At 36.0% G+C, this 20,284-nt stretch overlaps 1 protein-coding gene across 2 annotated transcripts in view; it reads right to left on the bottom strand.

The window, feature by feature from the left end:
- gli2a (GLI family zinc finger 2a) overlaps positions 1–18,414 on the bottom strand; it is a 77,577-nt gene extending 59,163 nt beyond the window's left edge. The window contains exons 1-2 of one of the 2 annotated variants that reach the window (XM_082175933.1): positions 17,980–18,414; positions 3,091–3,212 (exon numbers count right to left, since the gene is read on the bottom strand). In XM_082175933.1, coding sequence (XP_082032059.1) covers positions 3,091–3,205 — 115 coding nt within the window. In that variant the 5' untranslated portion in view covers positions 3,206–3,212; positions 17,980–18,414. The remainder of the gene's footprint in view (positions 1–3,090; positions 3,213–17,979) is intronic. The other variant, XM_082175934.1, reaches the window with a different exon arrangement.
- Between the last annotated feature and the right edge of the window lie 1,870 nt (positions 18,415–20,284).

The raw sequence follows: 20,284 nt of genomic DNA, 5'->3' as shown, positions 1-20,284 counted from the left end.
AATTAAGCCTGCCTGAAGTGGTGCAGCCACAATTTTTACATTGTAAAATGTAATAAATTACATAAAAGATTTGAATACAGTTATTTTAAATCAGTAATATTAATGTTTTAACTGTATTTTTTGATTAAATAAATGTAGCCTTACTGAGAACGAGAGACTTCAAAAAATCTTCCCAACCCCAAACTTTTGAGCGGTCGTGTGTTATTAAAGCATAAGCTTTGCAAACAGTTTTCGGTCTTTGCCGTTCATACAGCAGTAGCTGTGCTTGCATCATTAGAAGTTACTGCCCAAGGGTGTTACCAAGATGGCCGCCAACTGGACTGACTTTGGTCGGGATCATGTCAGGACACATTAAATTTGAGAACACCGGTTTAAAATTTGGCCTGAACTGGTGGGAAAGAATGTGTTGTGGTCGGAGAATTTTCTTTGCAGATTTTCCTTTGAAACATTGACACCTTTCCTTGTTCCTGCTTCGTATCATGTACCTACACTGAGCACACATTGTCTCGAGGTACTGAACAAAAGTTGGACCGAGCAGCTAATAAATCCTGCAGATCCCCTGTAACCACTAAACGGATCTCAATAAAACAAATTCTGCACCATAAAAGCTGTAAATAGACATAAAAGTGAGATGAAACAAAAGGTATTGAATCGCTCAGAAATGCTTTAAATAAGTTCAGTCCTGCTCCAGGAGATCTATATCGCCCTGCAGGGTTCAGATCCTCTAACTCTAGTCAAACACACTTCAACCAGCAAATCCAAGTCTTCAGGTTCATTGGCAATTGCAGGCAGGGTTTGAAATAAACCATACAGGGAGGCAGATTTCCAGGGACAGGAATGAGTATATGTAACTTTCCAAACATTTTTATAGAAAAATACCCTTTTCAAAGTTTTAAAGGGATAGTTTCTGTCTGTTCGTTCCAAACCTGTATGACTTTCTTTCTTCTGTTGAACACAAAATGATAGCCTACTGGTTGTTTTTTCCCCCAGTGAATGGGGTAGGGAGCTTTCAAGCTTAAAAAATAAATAAAAAATGACACAAAAGCACCAAGTTATTCATATTGTGCACTATATTTTAAATTAATTCAAAATGAAATTGAAGTACAGTAAGTACTTAGTAACTTGAAAACTGTTAAAAATGATTTGTGAACGTACCATTCAGACCAATGTTGTGAACTGGATCAGTGATTCATTGAAAAGATCCGACTCATAAGAATCATTTGTTTATGAATTGGGCATTGCTACTTCTCTTATAAACAACCTAATTTTCAGTCATATGGACCACTTGAATGATACATTTTGAAAGCTTCACCCATTTATTGTTTTATTTATTTATTAATTTATGATTTAACGCCGTATATGCAGCAATGGCTATATTCATGGCAATCAACAGTATTTCAATTTTACAAATATTTATGATTAAAAACAAATCAAAACATTGTTTACAATAACAATTTTCTTAAAACAATCAATATACAAAATCAGACTTATATACCAATAGTAACAACAGTAATAATCACCCATTTATTGTAATTGCATATAAAGAAAATGACCAGGACATTCTTTAAAATGTTTCCTTATGATTCACAGAAGAAATAAAAAAGTCATACAGGTTAGGAATGACGTAAGAGTGAGTAATTTTTGAGAGAATCATTCCAGTGTAACACTAAATTGAATGAAAAATTCATGAAAAGATCCCAACTTCCTTGTCTACATCTTTCTATACACACTTGTAAAACTTCTGGTCTCTAGTGGTGAGAGCAAGGTCCTTCACCATCACTGAGGTTTGTATTCAAAAGCCTTTTCAGCAGGCAACTAATGAAATGAAGTACTATTCCTTGAGCATTTCCTATAATCATATTTTTTCCGTTTTAAATATGAATTTTCACATTCAAAATAACCCACAACATCATACACTTTGAGACAAAAAATAACACCCTTCTGAAGAGCGGGTACACCGATGCCCTATTTCTACTTTTGTCTTAAACAATTTATGATCAATGCTTTCTTATGGCAGGCCACCAAACCCCTCATTAAACAGTACGATGCCATAATATGAGCAGGTCATTAGCATTTCAAAGGTCTTTCTCCATCTTCATGTTTGTCAGATGGACAGCGCAGTCCACTGCTCTCCCTGAAGCTTTAAGAAATTTATAACATTTATACTCTGGAGGTAAGAACAAGGTCTTTCAACCTAGTTAGAGAAGGGTTTTCATCACACATTCGCTGACATCTTTTAAACATGTACAGCCTCTCGTCCATTCTCTTCACTCTTTCCTTTGCATCTTTGAGTCAACAAGTGATACACGAGCAAACCGGTCAGATACACAATGTCTCAGCCGATATATGAACACGTCTTTTCTAGTATGGCGTATTCTAGGGCCTTAATGATAATTTAAAACTAATATTTTTAACAAAATGTCAAAATTATTTTCAATAATAATTTTAAATATTTTTTTATTAAATAATTGAACAAACTACTAAGCATACCAAATTTAACTTAAAATAATAATAATAATAATAGTAACAGCCAAACCATAAAAAACTGTTTTTTTAATAACTGAAATAAAACTGAAACGAAATTTAAATATTAAATGAAAAACTTGTTGTTCAATGTTGCCATCATATCTAACTGATTGGTACTAATCGAAGTACCAGAATTACTAAAAATAAAACAAATAAAAATAAGTTAAAGCCAAGTTGAAATATAACAAAAAAATTACGATGAAAACTGAAAATATTAAAATAAAAGCTTATTAAAAATATTAATAAATTAATAAATACTATAATAGCATATAAATAATACTAAAATAACACTGTTCTAAACTGGTTTCCCAAACACTCCTGGTCATCAATGGAGTTTCAGCATTTACCACCAGGGGCAAACTGAGCCATGCTAACCAGCTAACTGTAACCCTTTGGTAGTAGGACAACAAAAACAAATAAAGAAAAAGTTTTGAAAAGCGCCAGAGTCACACTTCGCAAGTCAAGCTACGAATTGCCTCTACACAATTTACTGGGATAGGAAAGAAAGTAGTTAAACATCAGACAAATAAGACAATGCACCTTTTCCATTTGAGAGCACAGTACCTCGAGACGCTGTGGTCGGTGAGGGCTTTTTGGGAAGGTCTGAGAAACTACTGCCATCCAGGCCTGACCCCTTGCATTCCTTCTTTTCTGTGGTGCTGGGACTTGTGGTCTCCATGATGAGCCTGAAAGAGAAAAAAAATGATTTTTACTGTCTTCTGAGTCACACAAATAGATGACCTGAAACATGCTACAAAGTAGCTTAGCGGACAAAAAGAGGTGTCGCAACCTGTCATCGATAGGTTTTTAAAAACATACGACTGATGCAAAATTGAATATCATCACTTCCCTCGAAAGACCTACAAATGCATGGTAGTGACTGAAATGTTTCCATTATATAAACTACAATTCTACAGAAAAATCCTTCACTTCCCTCTGCCCTGTCTCATGACTTGTCTGTTTGTTTTGAGAGCTTAGAGGAGCCGTTATAGAAATGCCATGTTACCAGAAGAGACAAAGCAGAGAGCGTGCAGAGTACCTCCTCTATGGCAGCTCTGTCAGAGCGCTCAAGTGCCTGTGCTGAAGGCAGATGACTTGGCAGCACGCCGCTTGTTTAACTTTGTGTAACCTACAAGATTATCCTTGGTTCAGAGCAAACAGCGAGCGGTTTAGGACTTGAAAAGAGGTCCAAACTGAGGCCATTCAGTCTCTGATTGAGGCTGCCCATGTTGTTTGTTCTTCAGCAAATTAACAAGTATGTTTATACTTTATTCCATACGTTTATAAGCAAGGCTTAAAGTTCAATAAATGCATGAAGTCAGTGAGTAATTATGTTAAATAATCCTGATCTCAATACTGGCCAAAATAATAATTTATTTGTATTAATTATAATAATGATTTAAATTTGTCATAATCAAGAAGCCCTGCCCTAGTGAAAAAAATCTATATCAAAATGTATTTAAAATACATTTATTTCACATTCTACATATTTACTGACATATCGCTTGAGAATTACTGACATTAATATTATAGTTCAACTTTATTTGGAGCACTTCTTTATTGCACAATGCACATTTATTAATATTAAGCCTAAAATGTGTTTTAATATCACTATTAGTAAGGATAGTATGATCTATAATATCAGTTTTTAAATGCAAGATATTTAAAGTGCATCAATAGTTCCACTTTAGCACAATAAAATATACTTAAGTATATTGTTAGTAGGACCTTAGCACTATTTTCGGATAACTAAAGTTGTTTTAAGTACAAAATTAGTGGTTCCAATTTAGCAGACTTTAAATACCAATTTAGTATACCAAAAGTCCAATTGCATTGTATTTATATTAAGTACATACATATGTGAATGTATTTGTAGTATACTTATACTCAAATGTATTTGAAATACATTTATTTTATGCTATTTATTTTTCACTTGGGTATAGACTGTGGTATTTGGAAGCCTGTAAAAAAATAAAAAAATAAATCTAATTGTAATATAAAGTCATAATTGTGAGACAAGTCACATTGTGATACACTTTATATTTTCCTTCTACCAAAACAAACAAATGTTTTTTTTTTTGTGTAATCATATAACAATAGCCCATTAGAGAAAATAACTAGCATATTATTTGCAGTGTGCTCCAAAAGGAAAATGATGCATGCAAACTAAATGATGCTTTCCTTTTGACCTTTTGAATGTTGTTTCTACATGCTAATTCAAAATGTAATTTTCTTATGTTCAGTATCCTGTAAGAGTACCTGTGGCCACATTCATCAGCCTTTTCTCGTGCCAGTCAAACATCCCTTTGCCAAGATAAGCCGATTAGAGGTGGACTGTTGGAGTTGGCCAGCATCTGTCTCACTACTTGTTAGCCAAGAGGGTACATTTGCCATCCTGTCTCACTGACACCTCTTCATAGATGTAACTAAACATTGTAGCTGTCAAAGGATTCATTTATACATTAATAATGAGGCCTCCTAATGCTGCTTGGGAACTCTGTGTTGTCATCAAATGTACACAGGCCAATTATAACAACTGGGACATTTCTAATATACGTCTCTTATGGAAACCACCTTCCAGGACTCAAAGTTTTTCTTGTTCCATATCATTACCACGATTGTTAAAAGAGAATGTTAAATGAAATGAATCCCTGTTTGAGGACATTAGTCAAACACAAACATGCTATTACTGGCGCTGGTCACCTTTATTTGCCAGAAACACCTATTACTGCAGCCAAAGCTGCCCTGGAATACACGCACAGCAACAATGACTCATAAACACATGTCAAAGATGATCAATCATTAGAATTTCAATAACATCCATCATACAAGGAGTCCTTTCAATACTTCAACGATTAAAGATAAAAAAAATTACTGACCCCAAAATTTTAAACAGTAGTGTATAGTGTTACAAAAGATTTCTATTTTAAATAAATGCTGTTCTTTTTTTTTCTTTTTTTATCAAAGAATCCTGAAAAAAGTATAATAGGTTATAAAAAAAAAATAGTAAGCAGCACAACAGTTTCCAACATTGATAATAAATCAGCATATTAGAATGATTTCTGAAGGACCATGTGACACCGAAGACTGGAGTAATGGCGGATGAAAATTAAACTTTGCATCACAAAAATAAATGATATTTTAAAGTATATTCAAATAGAAAAGCATTATTTTTAATTGTAATAATATTTCACAATATTATTATTTTTTATCAAATAAATCAGGCTTGATGAGTATAAGAGACTTCTTTCAAAAACATTTGACCGGTACTGTGTGTGTGTGTACACATGTGACCATGGACCACACGACCAGTCACATGGGTACATTTTTTGAAAGGACAATATTTGCCAGAGATAAAACTATTTGAAAATTTGGAATCTGAGGGTGCAAAAAAAAATCTAAACATTGAGAAAATGGCCTTTAAAGTTGTCCATTTATGTTCGCGATTGTGCAGCATTCACTCACAAAAATAAATGTTTTATATATTTACGGAAGGAAATTTACTAAATATCTTCATGGAACATGATCTTTACTTAATATCCTAATGATTTTTGGCATAAAAGAAAAATCGATAATTTTGAATTTAGAATATTATTTAATAATGTGTGTGTGTGTATTTGTGTATGAAAAAAAAAATTCTTATTCAATTTAAAAATTCACAAAAAATATTTGAAATTCTCACATCATTCAAATGGCAGGGTTGTTAGCTATTGGTACAAAAGTTAAGGCTAAAAGGCTAACCTGGTATGGCTAATCATCCCAAAATGGCCCAAATTCTACCGTTTGATTTGCATAGCCAATATATCAGTACCCCATATTGCCATTTTCTTGTCACGGTCTGTAGTCTAAACCGAACTCTGACCCTTTGATGAAAAGATCTGACAGTACAGGTGTACATGACCGAGTGGACAGGTGGCGGTGAGGGGGGAAAAACGACAAGAAAGCAACTCTGTTCTTCTGCGTGGCTGCTTTGACAAATGCAGCGTGCGAAAAGGATCAGAATCTCAGGTCCGCATGACAGAGGGGTGTGAGATCACGCAGGCCTGCAGGCTAATCCTCCATAGCCGCCCCCTACCGCATTACCCCACCTACTGCTGGGCCAGAAAGTTCAGCCGTGACCGCTCACAAAAATCCCCCCTTTGAACGCTCCGTGTAGACCACCTTCACAAATCCACAATCACACATAAATGATTAGAACTGATTGCGTTTCCACGAAAAGTGAGCTGGAAGGGAAGAGCAGAAGGAGGACATTTCATTAACTTTATACTTCTTGTAAATTTGATTTCCCTTCCAGCCAATAGTTTGACAAAGACGAGTGAAGTCAAGCAATAAAGCTGGACACAATCCACTTTATCTTCACACAACTTTCCCTCCATTTTTAGGAAAGCAATTACACCGACTACTTAACACCAGCAATTATATGGACTCCAAAAGTGTCAAAAGTGTTTTTCTTCCAGGAAGCTCCATGAACTTTTCTTCATTTTCCCTGAATACATGACAGGCAGCTTTGACTGCTTCTTTCTGTGCCTGTCATCAGTCTGAAAGGAAGCAACAGGTGTGAAAAAGACACCCCAAAGGACTGGGAGGGTGAAAAAAGGACAAAAATGAGAGATAATGGGAGAGAAAACCATGTGGCCCTTTCTGAACAATCAAACTGATGCTGAAGAAACACCTTGTACCATCTTATAGAGCTGACCATTTTTTTTTTTTTATCAATAAATGATGACTGCAATTCTAGAAGCCCACGCTTCTGTTCAACACTCCAATAGCATCATAAGCTCTTAGCAGAAAAACAATCCAAAGGATAAACAGATAAATAAACAGCTCAATTAACTATTGTTGTATGCTAATGACATGAACATGCTTGACTTGGAGCATCATTTATTTTCAACAGTGTTACAGCTCGCCTCTCACACAACACAAACTTCCTCTTATTTGAGGATCTCTCTAGTCTTCTGTGGCATCGTGTCTTTTGCACAGAACCATGGTGAGGACATAAATCACTGCTTCTTCATCTGTACAGTTATAAATGCAAATGAGAGTTATATTCAAAAGACAAATTCTAGTGTAATAGTAGAGCAAAGTGATTAGACAAGATTATTTCTTTACACTTAACCTTAATCTTGTAATCCAGGAACATGGATAACATTACAAGCATGAAGTGCATCTAATGTCACCAAGTCAGCAGGGTCAGGGAAGTTACTCCAAAATGGTTATTGATAATTAACTCTACATTCTTTCTCTACATTATAATGTTGCCACTTTTCTAATGACTTCAATTGAGATAAAATTACAACACTTTTTAGTGATAATACACTATAACATTATCGTATGCCATCTTTTTTTTTTCTTTTTTTTTAAGAAATGTATCATTTTATTCCGCAAGGATGCATTCAATTGATCAAAAGTGACAGTAAAGGCATTTATAATGTTAAAAGTTTTCTATTTAAATAAATGCTGTTCTTTTGAACTTTATATTCATCAAAGAATCCTGGAAATAAAGTATCACGGTTTCCACTTTCATAATTTTTTTTTCATTTTGGGGTGAACCAACTTTTTAAAATCTCCTCAACTCAAGGGACCCACCCCAAAAGAATACAGTTCAACAAATGTCTACCTACAGTAGATCTTGATCATTTGAAGTCAAGATTTTATGTTATTCTTCTAAAACAAATGCACTATTTTTAATCTTTTTCAACTTTTTAATTCCGCTTGAAATGTTGTTCTCAACTAATGCTTACTACCAGACAAAAATATCCTTCTTAATTTGTCTTTGATGTTTATTGTTCGTGAGCACTTCAGCTCCAAGATCTCGCCAAATATCAACCGGCATTAAATATAACAAGCTTGTTATATTCCGGAATATGACAATGCTGCACACAGTCAATGTTGGAATCAGAATATTGACTTCCATAACAAACCTGATGCAGAGATCAATATGAATGAGCATGGAGATTACATTCATAGCGAAGCAGCAGAACTATAACATCCTCCTCTCAACACTGACAGCAGGGAAAAGACCAGATGATGACCTTACCCATCCCCCCCAACCCTAAACCCCTGCATATGTGCAATATCCTGTGCTTGATCTCTTTGTCCTCCGAAAAATCTGAAACAGATGTTTACTTTACAACCAAGTCTATCGTTTAAGAAACTGTCCCAGCGAGGGTCTCGGCGAAGCTCCGTTGAGTGCGCTGAGAATGCCGTTGTATATGTTTGTGCACCTAATTAAATCGTTATGAGAGCTGTGTTTACACTACAAGTGTTTATAAATAAGGTGAGGCTTACTGAGAGGATACTTTAACAGAGCGTAGTGCAGCTGTTGCGTGTCACATCACAGATCTCATGAAAGAATTTGCTCTCTCTGCACACCATTTGCTCGGGTCACTAAACCAAATGGGTAGTTAGCGCTCTCTCGCTACAGGCCCAGCTGTCATCCCTCCGTCTGTCCTCCCAGAAAGAAACAGACACAAATGTTAATTACATGCTTGTGAAAGAAATTATAGTTGCGGTGTAATGTAGTTTCAACGTAATTAGCAGCTAACTTACTGAATGGGACGTATTTTATTGTACAGTTTGGCTCGGCAGCTTGAGGGTGTACGGTAAATATCATTTAGGGCTAAGGAAACATTATGAATGCCGACCGCATAAACAGCACATGACTGTTTTTGGGATTATGCATGTTCTAAAACATCCGTATTTTAACAATTGTTTTTTCTCTTTTTGTAATAATTAAATTACTCAAAATTAAAAATACATACGTAAATAGGAACATCACTATACACTGCAAAATATTTTATATGATCAATGTTATAACATGTTTTTACATTACTTTTTAATTTTTTTAAGTCAGTTTAATGTAATTTAAGTTGAAATGCATTAAACATACAAGTTGACTGTACTTAAATTTAAGGCAGAAACTTTTTATTTTACAGTGTAGAAAAGTATTAAACGTTGTTTTTAATATAGTTGTTGTATAAGTGTTTTTGCATTCATAAAACGTCGGAAAAGGCAATATTAAATTTTTTTCCTATTGTTTAAATGCATTTACTGTTGAATATTCATTAATAATCATAATAAACAAAAGCAAGTAATGTAGTTCATTAGCTAACTGACTATTTATGAATGGAGTGAACACAATTTATCAGCAAAGAACGCATCTCATCCAATCAGAATTTAGAGTCATAGGATCCATTTCATAATATCATTTCACAGTTTGGTTTATACATGCACAAACTTGAAAATATCGGTCCATCATCATGGTCACATATAAAGTCATTCTAAACCTGAACCCTTAGGTATGCTCATCATCTTAGTTCAAAGTTTAGATCTTCTGTTATCTAGATCTCTCTGATGATTTCTTCATGGTGTCGGCATGTGTGATCTTATTTTACAGCTTTTTTTGTTGTCTGTTTTGCAAGTCAGGGGTCTGTCAGCTGTGCAGGGGTGCGGAGGGTGGAGAAACACTGGTATCTGTAACGTGTGATGGTGTCTGTGTGGTATCCCAACTCTACCAGCTGCTTTACACCCTGACACTTACCCGTCTGTATGTTGGACAATTAGAAACATTCAGATTATCGGTCAGCACTAATGAGACTATGAATTTGTTTCAAAGAAATCAGCCAAAAATACATATTCAGTCATTATTTACTCACCCGCATGTTGTTCACAACCTTTTTTGGTAAATTATTATCTAGTTCTTGCCAAACAACAACAGTTAAACACTGCTAAAATATCTTTTCAAGAAATTGCAGTAGACAAAAACCTCCAAACAAAATGAACAGTGGAAAATTATAAGTGATCTAGGAGCTTTTTACAGCAGATGCCATTGAAAACACAGCAAGTCTATCCCTCACAGCCTCGCTTTCATGACACTGCTTTGAATAAGGTCTATATAGTGAGTGACCAGGGGCTGTAAAGCTCCAAAAAGTACAAAATGGACCATAAAAGCATCATAAAAATGGTCCAAACTAAAGTTTTCTGAAGTTATACAATAGACTGCTGCAGGGATGAGATAGTTTTGTAGGACAAACCATCAGTTTGCTTCACCCTGGTTCCCTCGACAAAAAGCCAATAGGCTTTTGGATTATAGAAAATACCAACAAAAGTTTATGATTCTTACATACTTATCAATATAATATTCATATACCAAAACAAATGATATGAATTTTGAATTCAAAATACAAAGATCTTCACAAGTATAAACAAATAAGTTAGTCATGGTCACATGACTTCAACATTAACACCGGTAAACTTCAGACAAATCTTTTAATCATTATTTCAAATCTTCAAGTTGAAAAGTTTGAATTAGAATAGTTTGCAGGAGTATAAACACAAGGCTGTAAAAGCAGACTAATAAGTCGATGATTTACTGTTCGGTGTGTGATGTTTAATGTCCCCAACAACCTCCCATTTAGCCACTTGCTAGCAAGTCTTCTTCAAGACATATAAAAGCTTAAAAAACATGGAGTAGGTTATTACTGATGTATTTTATGTCATAGAATAAAACAATAAAAATATCCTGAACTTTCCACAGACCTCATTTCAGCCATTTAACCAAAAAAAGAATAAAGAAAAAAAAAGAAAATCCATTAGAAAACGATGGACGATGGAACCAGAAGTTTTAAAATGCTAACTCGCTTCCGGGTTTTAGGATGAATTGTTTTCCAGCACTCTATTGTTTTGAGTAGAGAATAGACTAAAACTGAACTTGGTTATCCTTGCGTCTAGCCTGCGTTGAGAGTGCCTCCGTTTAAAAAAAATACTTTTATGGTACTTTTTTCATCAGCACCTATATGAACTTTGGTTTGTATGGCAAGGGCTGTGTAAAGGTTCTTTCAAAAAAAATTGTGGTAGAATGAAAAAACTATTTTCCCATTCCTTTTCATGAATGTTTCTAGTCTTTGAGATGCACACTGTTCTAACTACCCCAATGTGGGGAGTCATATATTTAAGCTACACCGGGAATACACTGCGAGATGATGACAGGGACACACATGATCCTTATCCAGCATAACGTAGTGAGAGAATTCCACAGTGAGCCTGGCCGTGATCCAGCGCGGCGTTCAGGGAGAGGCCACGAGCGGGAGTGGACATGTGTGACGGGGGAACAAGCGGGCTGATTGCTAAAGATTACCACATGGCTTCTCCTTGCTCAACACATCCAGCTCGTCTTCCAGTCTGTTGGAGGAGTCTGTGGCCTGGCAGGAATTCAGCGCTCCTCTTTGGATCTCCCTGCTCATCCTATGGAACGCAATGAGACTGATCTATCTACCCACTCCATTCCTTGCAAGTCTGGTCAGGAGCTGGGAGGCCGCCTGATAAATCACAACTCCCTTGCATCGACTTCTCCGTTTCCAATAACTCCGGAAACAGAAGACTACCCTGCCGAACCGCTGGTGGCCTCTGTGCAGTTCAGACTCGGTTTCTGCATCCGATTAGCTTTGACAACAAACACTTGGAACAGGGTGCTATTGTTTGAGCGTGCAACAGTGAGAGGGTAAACTGCGACTCACAGGCTGTGAAGATGATACAATAACTGTAATAACGATACAGACAGCCACTGTGAAGAGGTTTCCATAATGAAGAACTGGATAGCCCGTCAGCAGCCCTTCAGGAATTAATTAACTAGCACATCAAAGCTAACCCTCAGAGGCCACAGTGTCACACAGTACTTTGATTTAACGCTGGCTGTTGACTTGATAGTAAGCTGCACATAATGCCTATCCTGACATTCACTGGTTTATATTCTGTCCTCTCACATTAAGATGGTTCTTACGTAAAACTTCGACTAACTTTTCTCACAAACTTTTCAGGATAAGTACCACCTTTGATCAAAACACTCAAGTCAAGGAGGGGAATTGTAAAGAATTTATCGATTCCTGTTTGGATTCATCTTAACAACTCCGGTTCCTTAACAGCTTCATCAATGATTCTTTTAGTAGTGTCAAAGGATATTTGAAAAAATAAATAAAAAATACACTCAATTCCACTGCCAAAATGGTGAGATCATTTCAGTAATAAATGAATTAAACACACTCTTTGTATTGAGTTGTCACTGACTTTTTAGAGACAGCATAAATGCAATCCAATAACTGGCCTTAATATTTAACAACAGCACTAAACAAACAAGTAATGCAGAAGCATACTTCATTCATTCATTAAAGAGTCATTTGTTTCAGGAATCAGTCTACGCTGATTGCACTGTTTTTGATCCACTAATAAAATTACTTATTGGAATCATTTGGTTGTAAATCAATCTACGCTGCACTGGTTGCGCTATATGTTTTTTAGTCACTAAGAAGAATCGATTCAGAGTCATTCGTTTGGGAATCAATACACTGGTTGTTCTATTCATTTTTGATTCACTAACAAGAATCGACTCATTACAGTCATTCGTTGGGAATCAATACACTGGTTGTGCTATTTGTTTTTGATTCACTAACAAGAATCGACTCAATAGAGTCATTCGTTTGGGAATCAATCTACACTGGTTACATTGTAAGTTCTTGATTCCCTAAAAAAAAGGACAAATTCAGAGTCATATTTTCAAAAATTAAACTGAACTGGTCATGTATAACAATTGTATTCACGTTCAGTGGACTTTTTCTGGTTCAAGAATATAAATGTGGTGGATGGACTTTAATTGCTCCTGTATAAAGGTGTATACAGATCATAAATTAGAAATAAAACACTGAACATATTTAAATAAACTAAAATAAATAAAGTAAAAAAAAAAAGCTATATTGAGTTGTGACGTCTACCAGCCGGGGAAACTCCCATGCAGTTTGAGAACCACTGAACTCATTCAGACAGTAATCTACATATAATTCCCAGCACCACAGCTTGTTTTCATGTTCTCTGGATATTCCAAAAGACTCAGCTGTCACTACACCTCATCTAAAATTCAAATACAGACTTGTAATTTTGGTCTAGTAAGATGTTTATTCATGGTCAGCTAATAAAATAAATTTAGGTCCGTCCTCCGCATACTGTGTCTGGAGGTTTGCATGAATCACAGGTGGACGTGTGGTTTGGGAAATGTTAGCCATTCACTGTGTATAGAGTCACAGCAATGGTAAGTCAAATATAACTTAATGTAAACAGTATACATTTCAACTGTTCATTTTCCAGCTGTCTTTAAATGGTGGCCCGCCAGCCCACAGCACAAAAGAAATGAGAGAGTTAAGAGCAAAAAAAAAGAATAATAATAAAATAAAACTTTGTGAAAGAGAACAAAGCAGAAGGCTTACAGCTTAACAGGCCTTTGAGGAAGGTGAACAGCGTTCCTGTGTATTTTCTTTACCCGCACACATGCGCATGCATTAAACCAACAACTTTTACCCAATGCACTGGGATCTGGAATTCATATAAAACTGCACTGCTGCATTATTACACACAAAAAAAAACATATGGTGAGTCTCCATTATGTAAAAGATCAAGCAGTCCCTCAAAATGAAAACTTGCCATTTCATCTAAGGCACTAGGACTCCATGTAATGGACCTTATTTCCTTTAGGCTTGGCAACAGTTGATGATGACTAATAAGGTCAATCAATCAAATTCTGGTCTTTCACTTATTTGCTGTATGCTATTTAATGGCATATTAAAGTATTTTTATATACATTTGCGTGTGTGTGTGTGGTTTATGTGATGATATCTGTACAGACTTAAAGGGATAGTTCAGCCAAAATTGAAAATTCTGTCATTAATTACTCACCCTCTTGTCCTCTCATACTCCAAACCCGTAAGACTTCTTTTTATCTTCGGAACACAAATGAAGATATTTTAATAAAACTTGAGAGCTTTCTGTCGCTCCATTGACAGCTACGCAACTACTTTGACGCTTCAAAAAGGGATCGAAAAAACTAATCCATATGAATTGAGCGGTGTAGTCCTGAAGAGACAAGATCGCTTTATATTATGAACATATTAAATTGATCAATTTTTTCAAACATTCATCAACTCACACATCAGTTGTGGTTAATGGAGGCTCAAGCATGTTCGCTTTACGTGCGAGAACTAATCATTTGAGCTTCCGCAAGAACCGATGAGGTTTGTTCTTACGCGTCAAGCAGGTTCGGTTGAGCTTCGGTTTATATTCGCTGATCCATGTTTATATGTGAATAAAAGCCTAAATTCAATCTGTTCATCATATAAAGCAATCGAGTCTCCTCAAAAATTTGGACTAAACCGCTCAATTCATATGGATTAGTTTTACGATCGCTTTATTAACTTTCGGAAGTGGTATTTTTTCATCAAAAAGATCTTAATTTGTGTTCCAAAGATAAACGAAACTATTACGGGTTTGGAACGACATGAGGGTGAGTAATTAATGATAGAATTTTCATTTTTGGGTGAACTAACCCTTTAACAATGCCCTGATAGTTGCATGAGAGAATGAGGGAGGAAAAAGCTGTGAAGGACCCCATCCACACTCATAAACCGGATGTGATGTGATCCTCATTAACCCCAGACACTTGTTAGAGAATGAGGCGGATGTCTGGAGGGGTGTCCGACACAAACTACTAAAATGCAGGGATTGTCCCGTGTCCTACGGGCCAAAGCTGAGGAGATGGGTTTCAAAGAACAGCCTTTGAGAGGGCAAATGAATGTAAGCAGCTACCACTTCTCACATCTCTGTTTTCTCACCACACTGCCCTCATCTTCAATTCAGTCCGACACTAGAGACGCAGCACACAAACTTGAAACACAGCTGTCTTTCACAGCACTTTAAACGGCCATTAAAGTCTCATCAATTCACTTTGAGGCACAAGTGTACTTCAGGCACTCCTCAAAGCTTTTTCTTACCGATAAAGAGATTCAAGGTCTTGCCCGGCACACAACACTGACCAATATACAAAGTCTAGTTCTAGTTCATCTCTTTTCAGAAATCACATTATGAAATAAATGTTTTTCTCCAAAACACATTGGGAACAATTATTTGCTCTCTTTTATTAAATACTTTTTGCAACCTCCTTTTTCCAAGATAACAGCTCTGAGTCTTTTCCTATAATGCCCGATGAGTTTGGAGAATACCTGACAAGAGATCAGAGACCATTCCTCCATACAGGATCTCTCCAGATCCTTCAGATTCCCAGATTTATGTTGGTGCTTTTCATCTCTTCAGTTCAGCCCACTCATTTTCTATAGGGTTCAGGTCAGGGACTGGGGAAGTCCCTTCTCCAAATAGGAGAAGACTCAGAGCTGTTATATTGGGGGGAAAAAAGGCTGCAAAAAGTATTTAATAAAAGGGGGCAAAATAATTGTTCCCAACGTGTTTTGGAGAAAAACATTTATTTAATAATGTGATTTCCCCCCCACTTTCAATTCTTATAGTTCAATGAAAGGTTAGATTTTTGATAATATCACAAGGATTAACAATGCAGATTTCTTTTTTACAGCCATCTTTGATCATATTTACCAAGGGGGGAAATAATTCTGACCAGCACTGTACATGGACAATTCATTTATAATAAATACTGCAATATTTCATAAAAACAAAGAGTTTTCACTTTTGATTTAACAGTGACTAAACATTTATAATACATACTATTTTCTTTATAGAAAATTCAATGATGTTTTACATCCTAACAGTAGTTACTCTTAAAACTTTTTCTTTGATTGTCATTGCATTGTCTTGTCTCGCCCTTGTGCGGTGCATGTGCAATGTCATTCAAGGTCCCCCTTTTTATGAGCGTTTGTTAAAATCTCCCGCGGAATTCCAAGGCTGAACAGCCCTGATTTAGGCAGCAGGACAAGAGGGAAATGTGTGAAAATGTGCAGAGCAGCAGGAAAGGAAGATGAAAGTGACACGGTCGACCCATGTTTAAGAAGCTGATGACCATAGCCCAAACCAGGCTGAATAATCTGAATGGGCCATCATTTTTTCCCCCCTTTTTGAATCCTTTCACTCGCTCTGCCTCTGACTGCTGGCGCTTCTCATTCTACACAATGGGAAATTCACTAAGACCTTTTATTCTTATGCTAATGCTCTCAACTGGGCATCACATTAAATTTAACACATGCACACACTTTTCTGTTTTTCAGGAAAACAAGGCACTCTCTTGCCACTCTTTTTGCCAATCCTTTAAACACAAAAATTACATTTACATAATACATTAAATTCTTTGCAATATTTTTGTAGAGAGTTACTGGCAACTATAGTAACATGAGTTTGTGAACATAAAAACCAAAGAAAAGCCCATAGTAGCCTACATAGCCTATAGGATTGCCTGTAGGCTACTGATGATGTTGCTCTTGGTAGCTAAATTATAGACATACATAGCCTACCGTATTTAAAAAATCTTCTGAAACTTTTCAGTTTACAACCCTAACTATGAACTATGATACAGACAATATTTTGAAGGAACTGAGAACCAGTTTTTTATTTAGAAACGTTTAAAAAATATTGCAAGAAGAACTGAATGATTTTCTTGACATTCGGTTCACCAACACTGTTCTGTCAACTTCTTGTTCAGAGTACTTTCACTGAATCTTAAACATGCTTCCTACCAGTATAGTAGGCTACGATTACCAACGACTCTTATCAATCGGTTCTTTTAGGTGAATCACAAACAAACAGCGTGAATAGTGTAGACCAACTCATGAAGGGATGACATGATTCTGATTCTGAACGAATGACTCTTGTGAGCCGGTTCTTTTAGTGATTCAAAAACTACAACGCGATAAGTGAATATATTTATTGTATTTGCTGTTCTCTGCAGTTTGTTGCCCAATTACGAGATAATTTCAGATTTGAGCAGTCTACAACATAGCCTATATGAGAAAGCAGATGTCTGTATGATCCTACAGACTTTTAGACATGTTTATAGGCTTTTGTGCAATACCAATATATTATTGACAACAAAACGCAGTGTGTATTTACATTAACGTTGTCAAACGAGCAGTCACTCAGTAACTACTTTTAAGTTTCCAAAACCTTAAATACAACCCTATCATTTTCTAAGCATGATCAAAGTAATAGCTAACTTGTAGTTCAGTAAGTGAATCAGATTTATTCAGTAATCGACTCATTTATAAACCCATAACAGCTATTCGTTCGGGAATCAAACCAAACATTACTTAATTAAAATACGAAACGAATCTTTAATAGAACCATTAAAGAACCGGAATCGCTTAGAGGAATACGAATCGGAAACGCTAAATTCGATTCCCATCCCTACCTGGGACACAAGTTGACAAAAGTTTGAGCTTGCAAAAGTCACAATATATGCCTATAAGTAACAAAATGTAAAGCGCCAAAACTCTCTTCTCGTCAGCATAGCAATAATATAGTTTATATGACACATTTCAATAGCTACAGCGAGTTAATGTCGCGACACTTGTAACAACTGAAAGATGTAGCCTAATGAATTGAAAACACATTCAAGCTGCGTACACATTGTGATCAGTAACCTTAAGAGTAAATCATCATAACGAAATACATATTTACCTCCTTTGATGTTGTAAAGTTCGTCAGTTGCTCAGTTGTCCAGCGTGCATCCGAAAAACAACGCAATTGTACTTAAAACAATAATGTTAAAAGTGATTCTGTCACGAAACTCCATCAGCGGTTTATTTTGTTTTGCAAGAGCAAATGTTTTAGCAAAACTAACGTTACATCATTCGGGGACGACGAAGCGCTACAGTTGCACCTCGCAAACTTTGACGATCCATCACACACGCGTCTTCAAAAGACTGTACTTAGCCTACTCGAACATTAGAAAGTAATTTAGCCCTCAACACGGCAGAAATGTACCCCAAGCAAGTTTGTTGAGTCGTCGGTTGTGATGTGCGGTGGAAGATCTGTTGGCGTGATTTGTTTTCAATCCGATCTGCCCTCCTCTATCTCCACTTCTCCCCCCAGTTCTTTGAGTTTTGGGCCACTCACTCTCTTCACCAGATGGGCCGGGTTACATCAAACCAAAGGTAGTTGCATGAGGCTTAAGAGGAGTTTGCTTTCAAGTTTCACTGGAGATTTGCAAAACCTTTGCATAAGAATATTTTACTTGCTTTAAAGTAAATCGATGAGCAGTTTACGTTTGGTTGATATTTGTCAAACTGGAATTTTGCAACTTCAATATAGGCTATGCATAGCCTATCTCTATTAACCCATACAAATCAAAAAGTAATCATGTCGTGATTTTCCTAATCATTTGTTAAATTAAAAGTGTGTTGAACCGTAAATTGTAACGGATTTTTTTCAGAGGTTAGGCTAAGTTGCATTAAGTTTTTAGACTTTAAGTTTTGTGTGTGTGTGTGTCTGGTTGAGATCTCTTCAGTTCGATTATCAATTAAAACATGACATAAAAATAAAAATCTTAATGTTTTTGTGGTTGATGCACTCCACATTGCAGATGATCACAGCCTGTGATACCAGCTGAAAGAAGGGGAAAAAATAGCTTGAACCAGCCTAAACTAGTTTGTTGGTCTTAGCTGGTTCAAGATGGTCTCCCAGCATGGCTAAGCTGGCCTTCAACTGGTTTACAACCACTATAAATCCATCATTCTAGATTTTTTTTAAAGCAAGGACGTAGCCTATAGGCTACTATTTTACCATACGGTAAACATAATACAACGCCACCTAGTGGAGAAGTAGGGGACGTTTATGTTGGCTATTGGAATGGTGCTATTAGTGTTGGGATTGAAGTAGCCTATACTTGCAACTAATTAAAGATGATTCAGACATTATTACACTTTCCAAATAATCTGTACAATATGGATTATAAACAATTCTGTTTTAATGTATCCAAACATTTACTTATGTCTTAAGACATTATATAAAAACTAAAAGAATAAAGAAAATAAAAGCGAAATCAACCCATTAATTCGTTCATTCATATGATAGGCCTACATAAAGTAAGCAAATCTTTTTTTTCCGAAATACATTATGTTTTTCAAACAGTGCATTACATAGCCTACTACTAAAAGACATTGAATAAGACATTTGTTCAAGGCTATGCTGGGTAGACAGACAAAAGTGTGTCTTTGAAAAAGCCTACACATTTTAAATTGATTAACTAACATAAAATGATCCCCTTTACATCAAACAAGGGTTTCCAATTCACACAGACTATCTAAAGCTTCCACGATAACCCTAACCCTAACCCTATGTCTCATAAAACTTATCAAGAAATTGACAAAGGCCTTTTGTACTAAAATGCATGCAGGCTGGCTTTCTCCTGACTCACATTACATGTCATAGTCTACATCAAATACTGCAAAGACAGTCGTTGTACGTTATCTCAGAAGCTTTGAATGAGTGTTAGAAAAAAAAGAAAAAAAAAAAGAAAAAAAAACTAAGGCCGAGACACTCCATCTGGACGATTGCAATTGATTCACACCCGTAGAACCACATTCACCTTTTCTCAGTCGTGTCTGTAGAGAAAGCAATGGAGATACCGCCATCTAGTGGTGCACACTCTGACACAAATTCAGTCCAACTGTCTGCCAGTTGCATAAACTGCTTAGAACTAGTCTTAAAACATTTTAATCGAGTTTTTTTCTTCAAGACGAGTCATAACTTTTAAATCATTTAGATCGGTATCATTTGATTTGGAAAAGTAAGACGGTTTACTCCTTGGTTAATGGTAGGCTAGTCGTTGTGTAGTCTTCTTAAGACACTAGTGGTGGCTGTTTATGCAACTGGAACAAGTTGTTCTTACAAGAACAGACGATAAGGACTCTTTTTAATTAATAATTGTATTAGTGCCATATTCAGTTTATTGTGACGTTAGTACGCTGAAATACGAGAAGGT

The sequence above is a fragment of the Leuciscus leuciscus genome, assembly GCF_965113295.1.
Source record: "Leuciscus leuciscus genome assembly, chromosome: 7".
NCBI classification, from domain to species: domain Eukaryota; kingdom Metazoa; phylum Chordata; class Actinopteri; order Cypriniformes; family Leuciscidae; genus Leuciscus; species Leuciscus leuciscus.
This window is presented reverse-complemented; position numbering and strand designations above follow the sequence as displayed.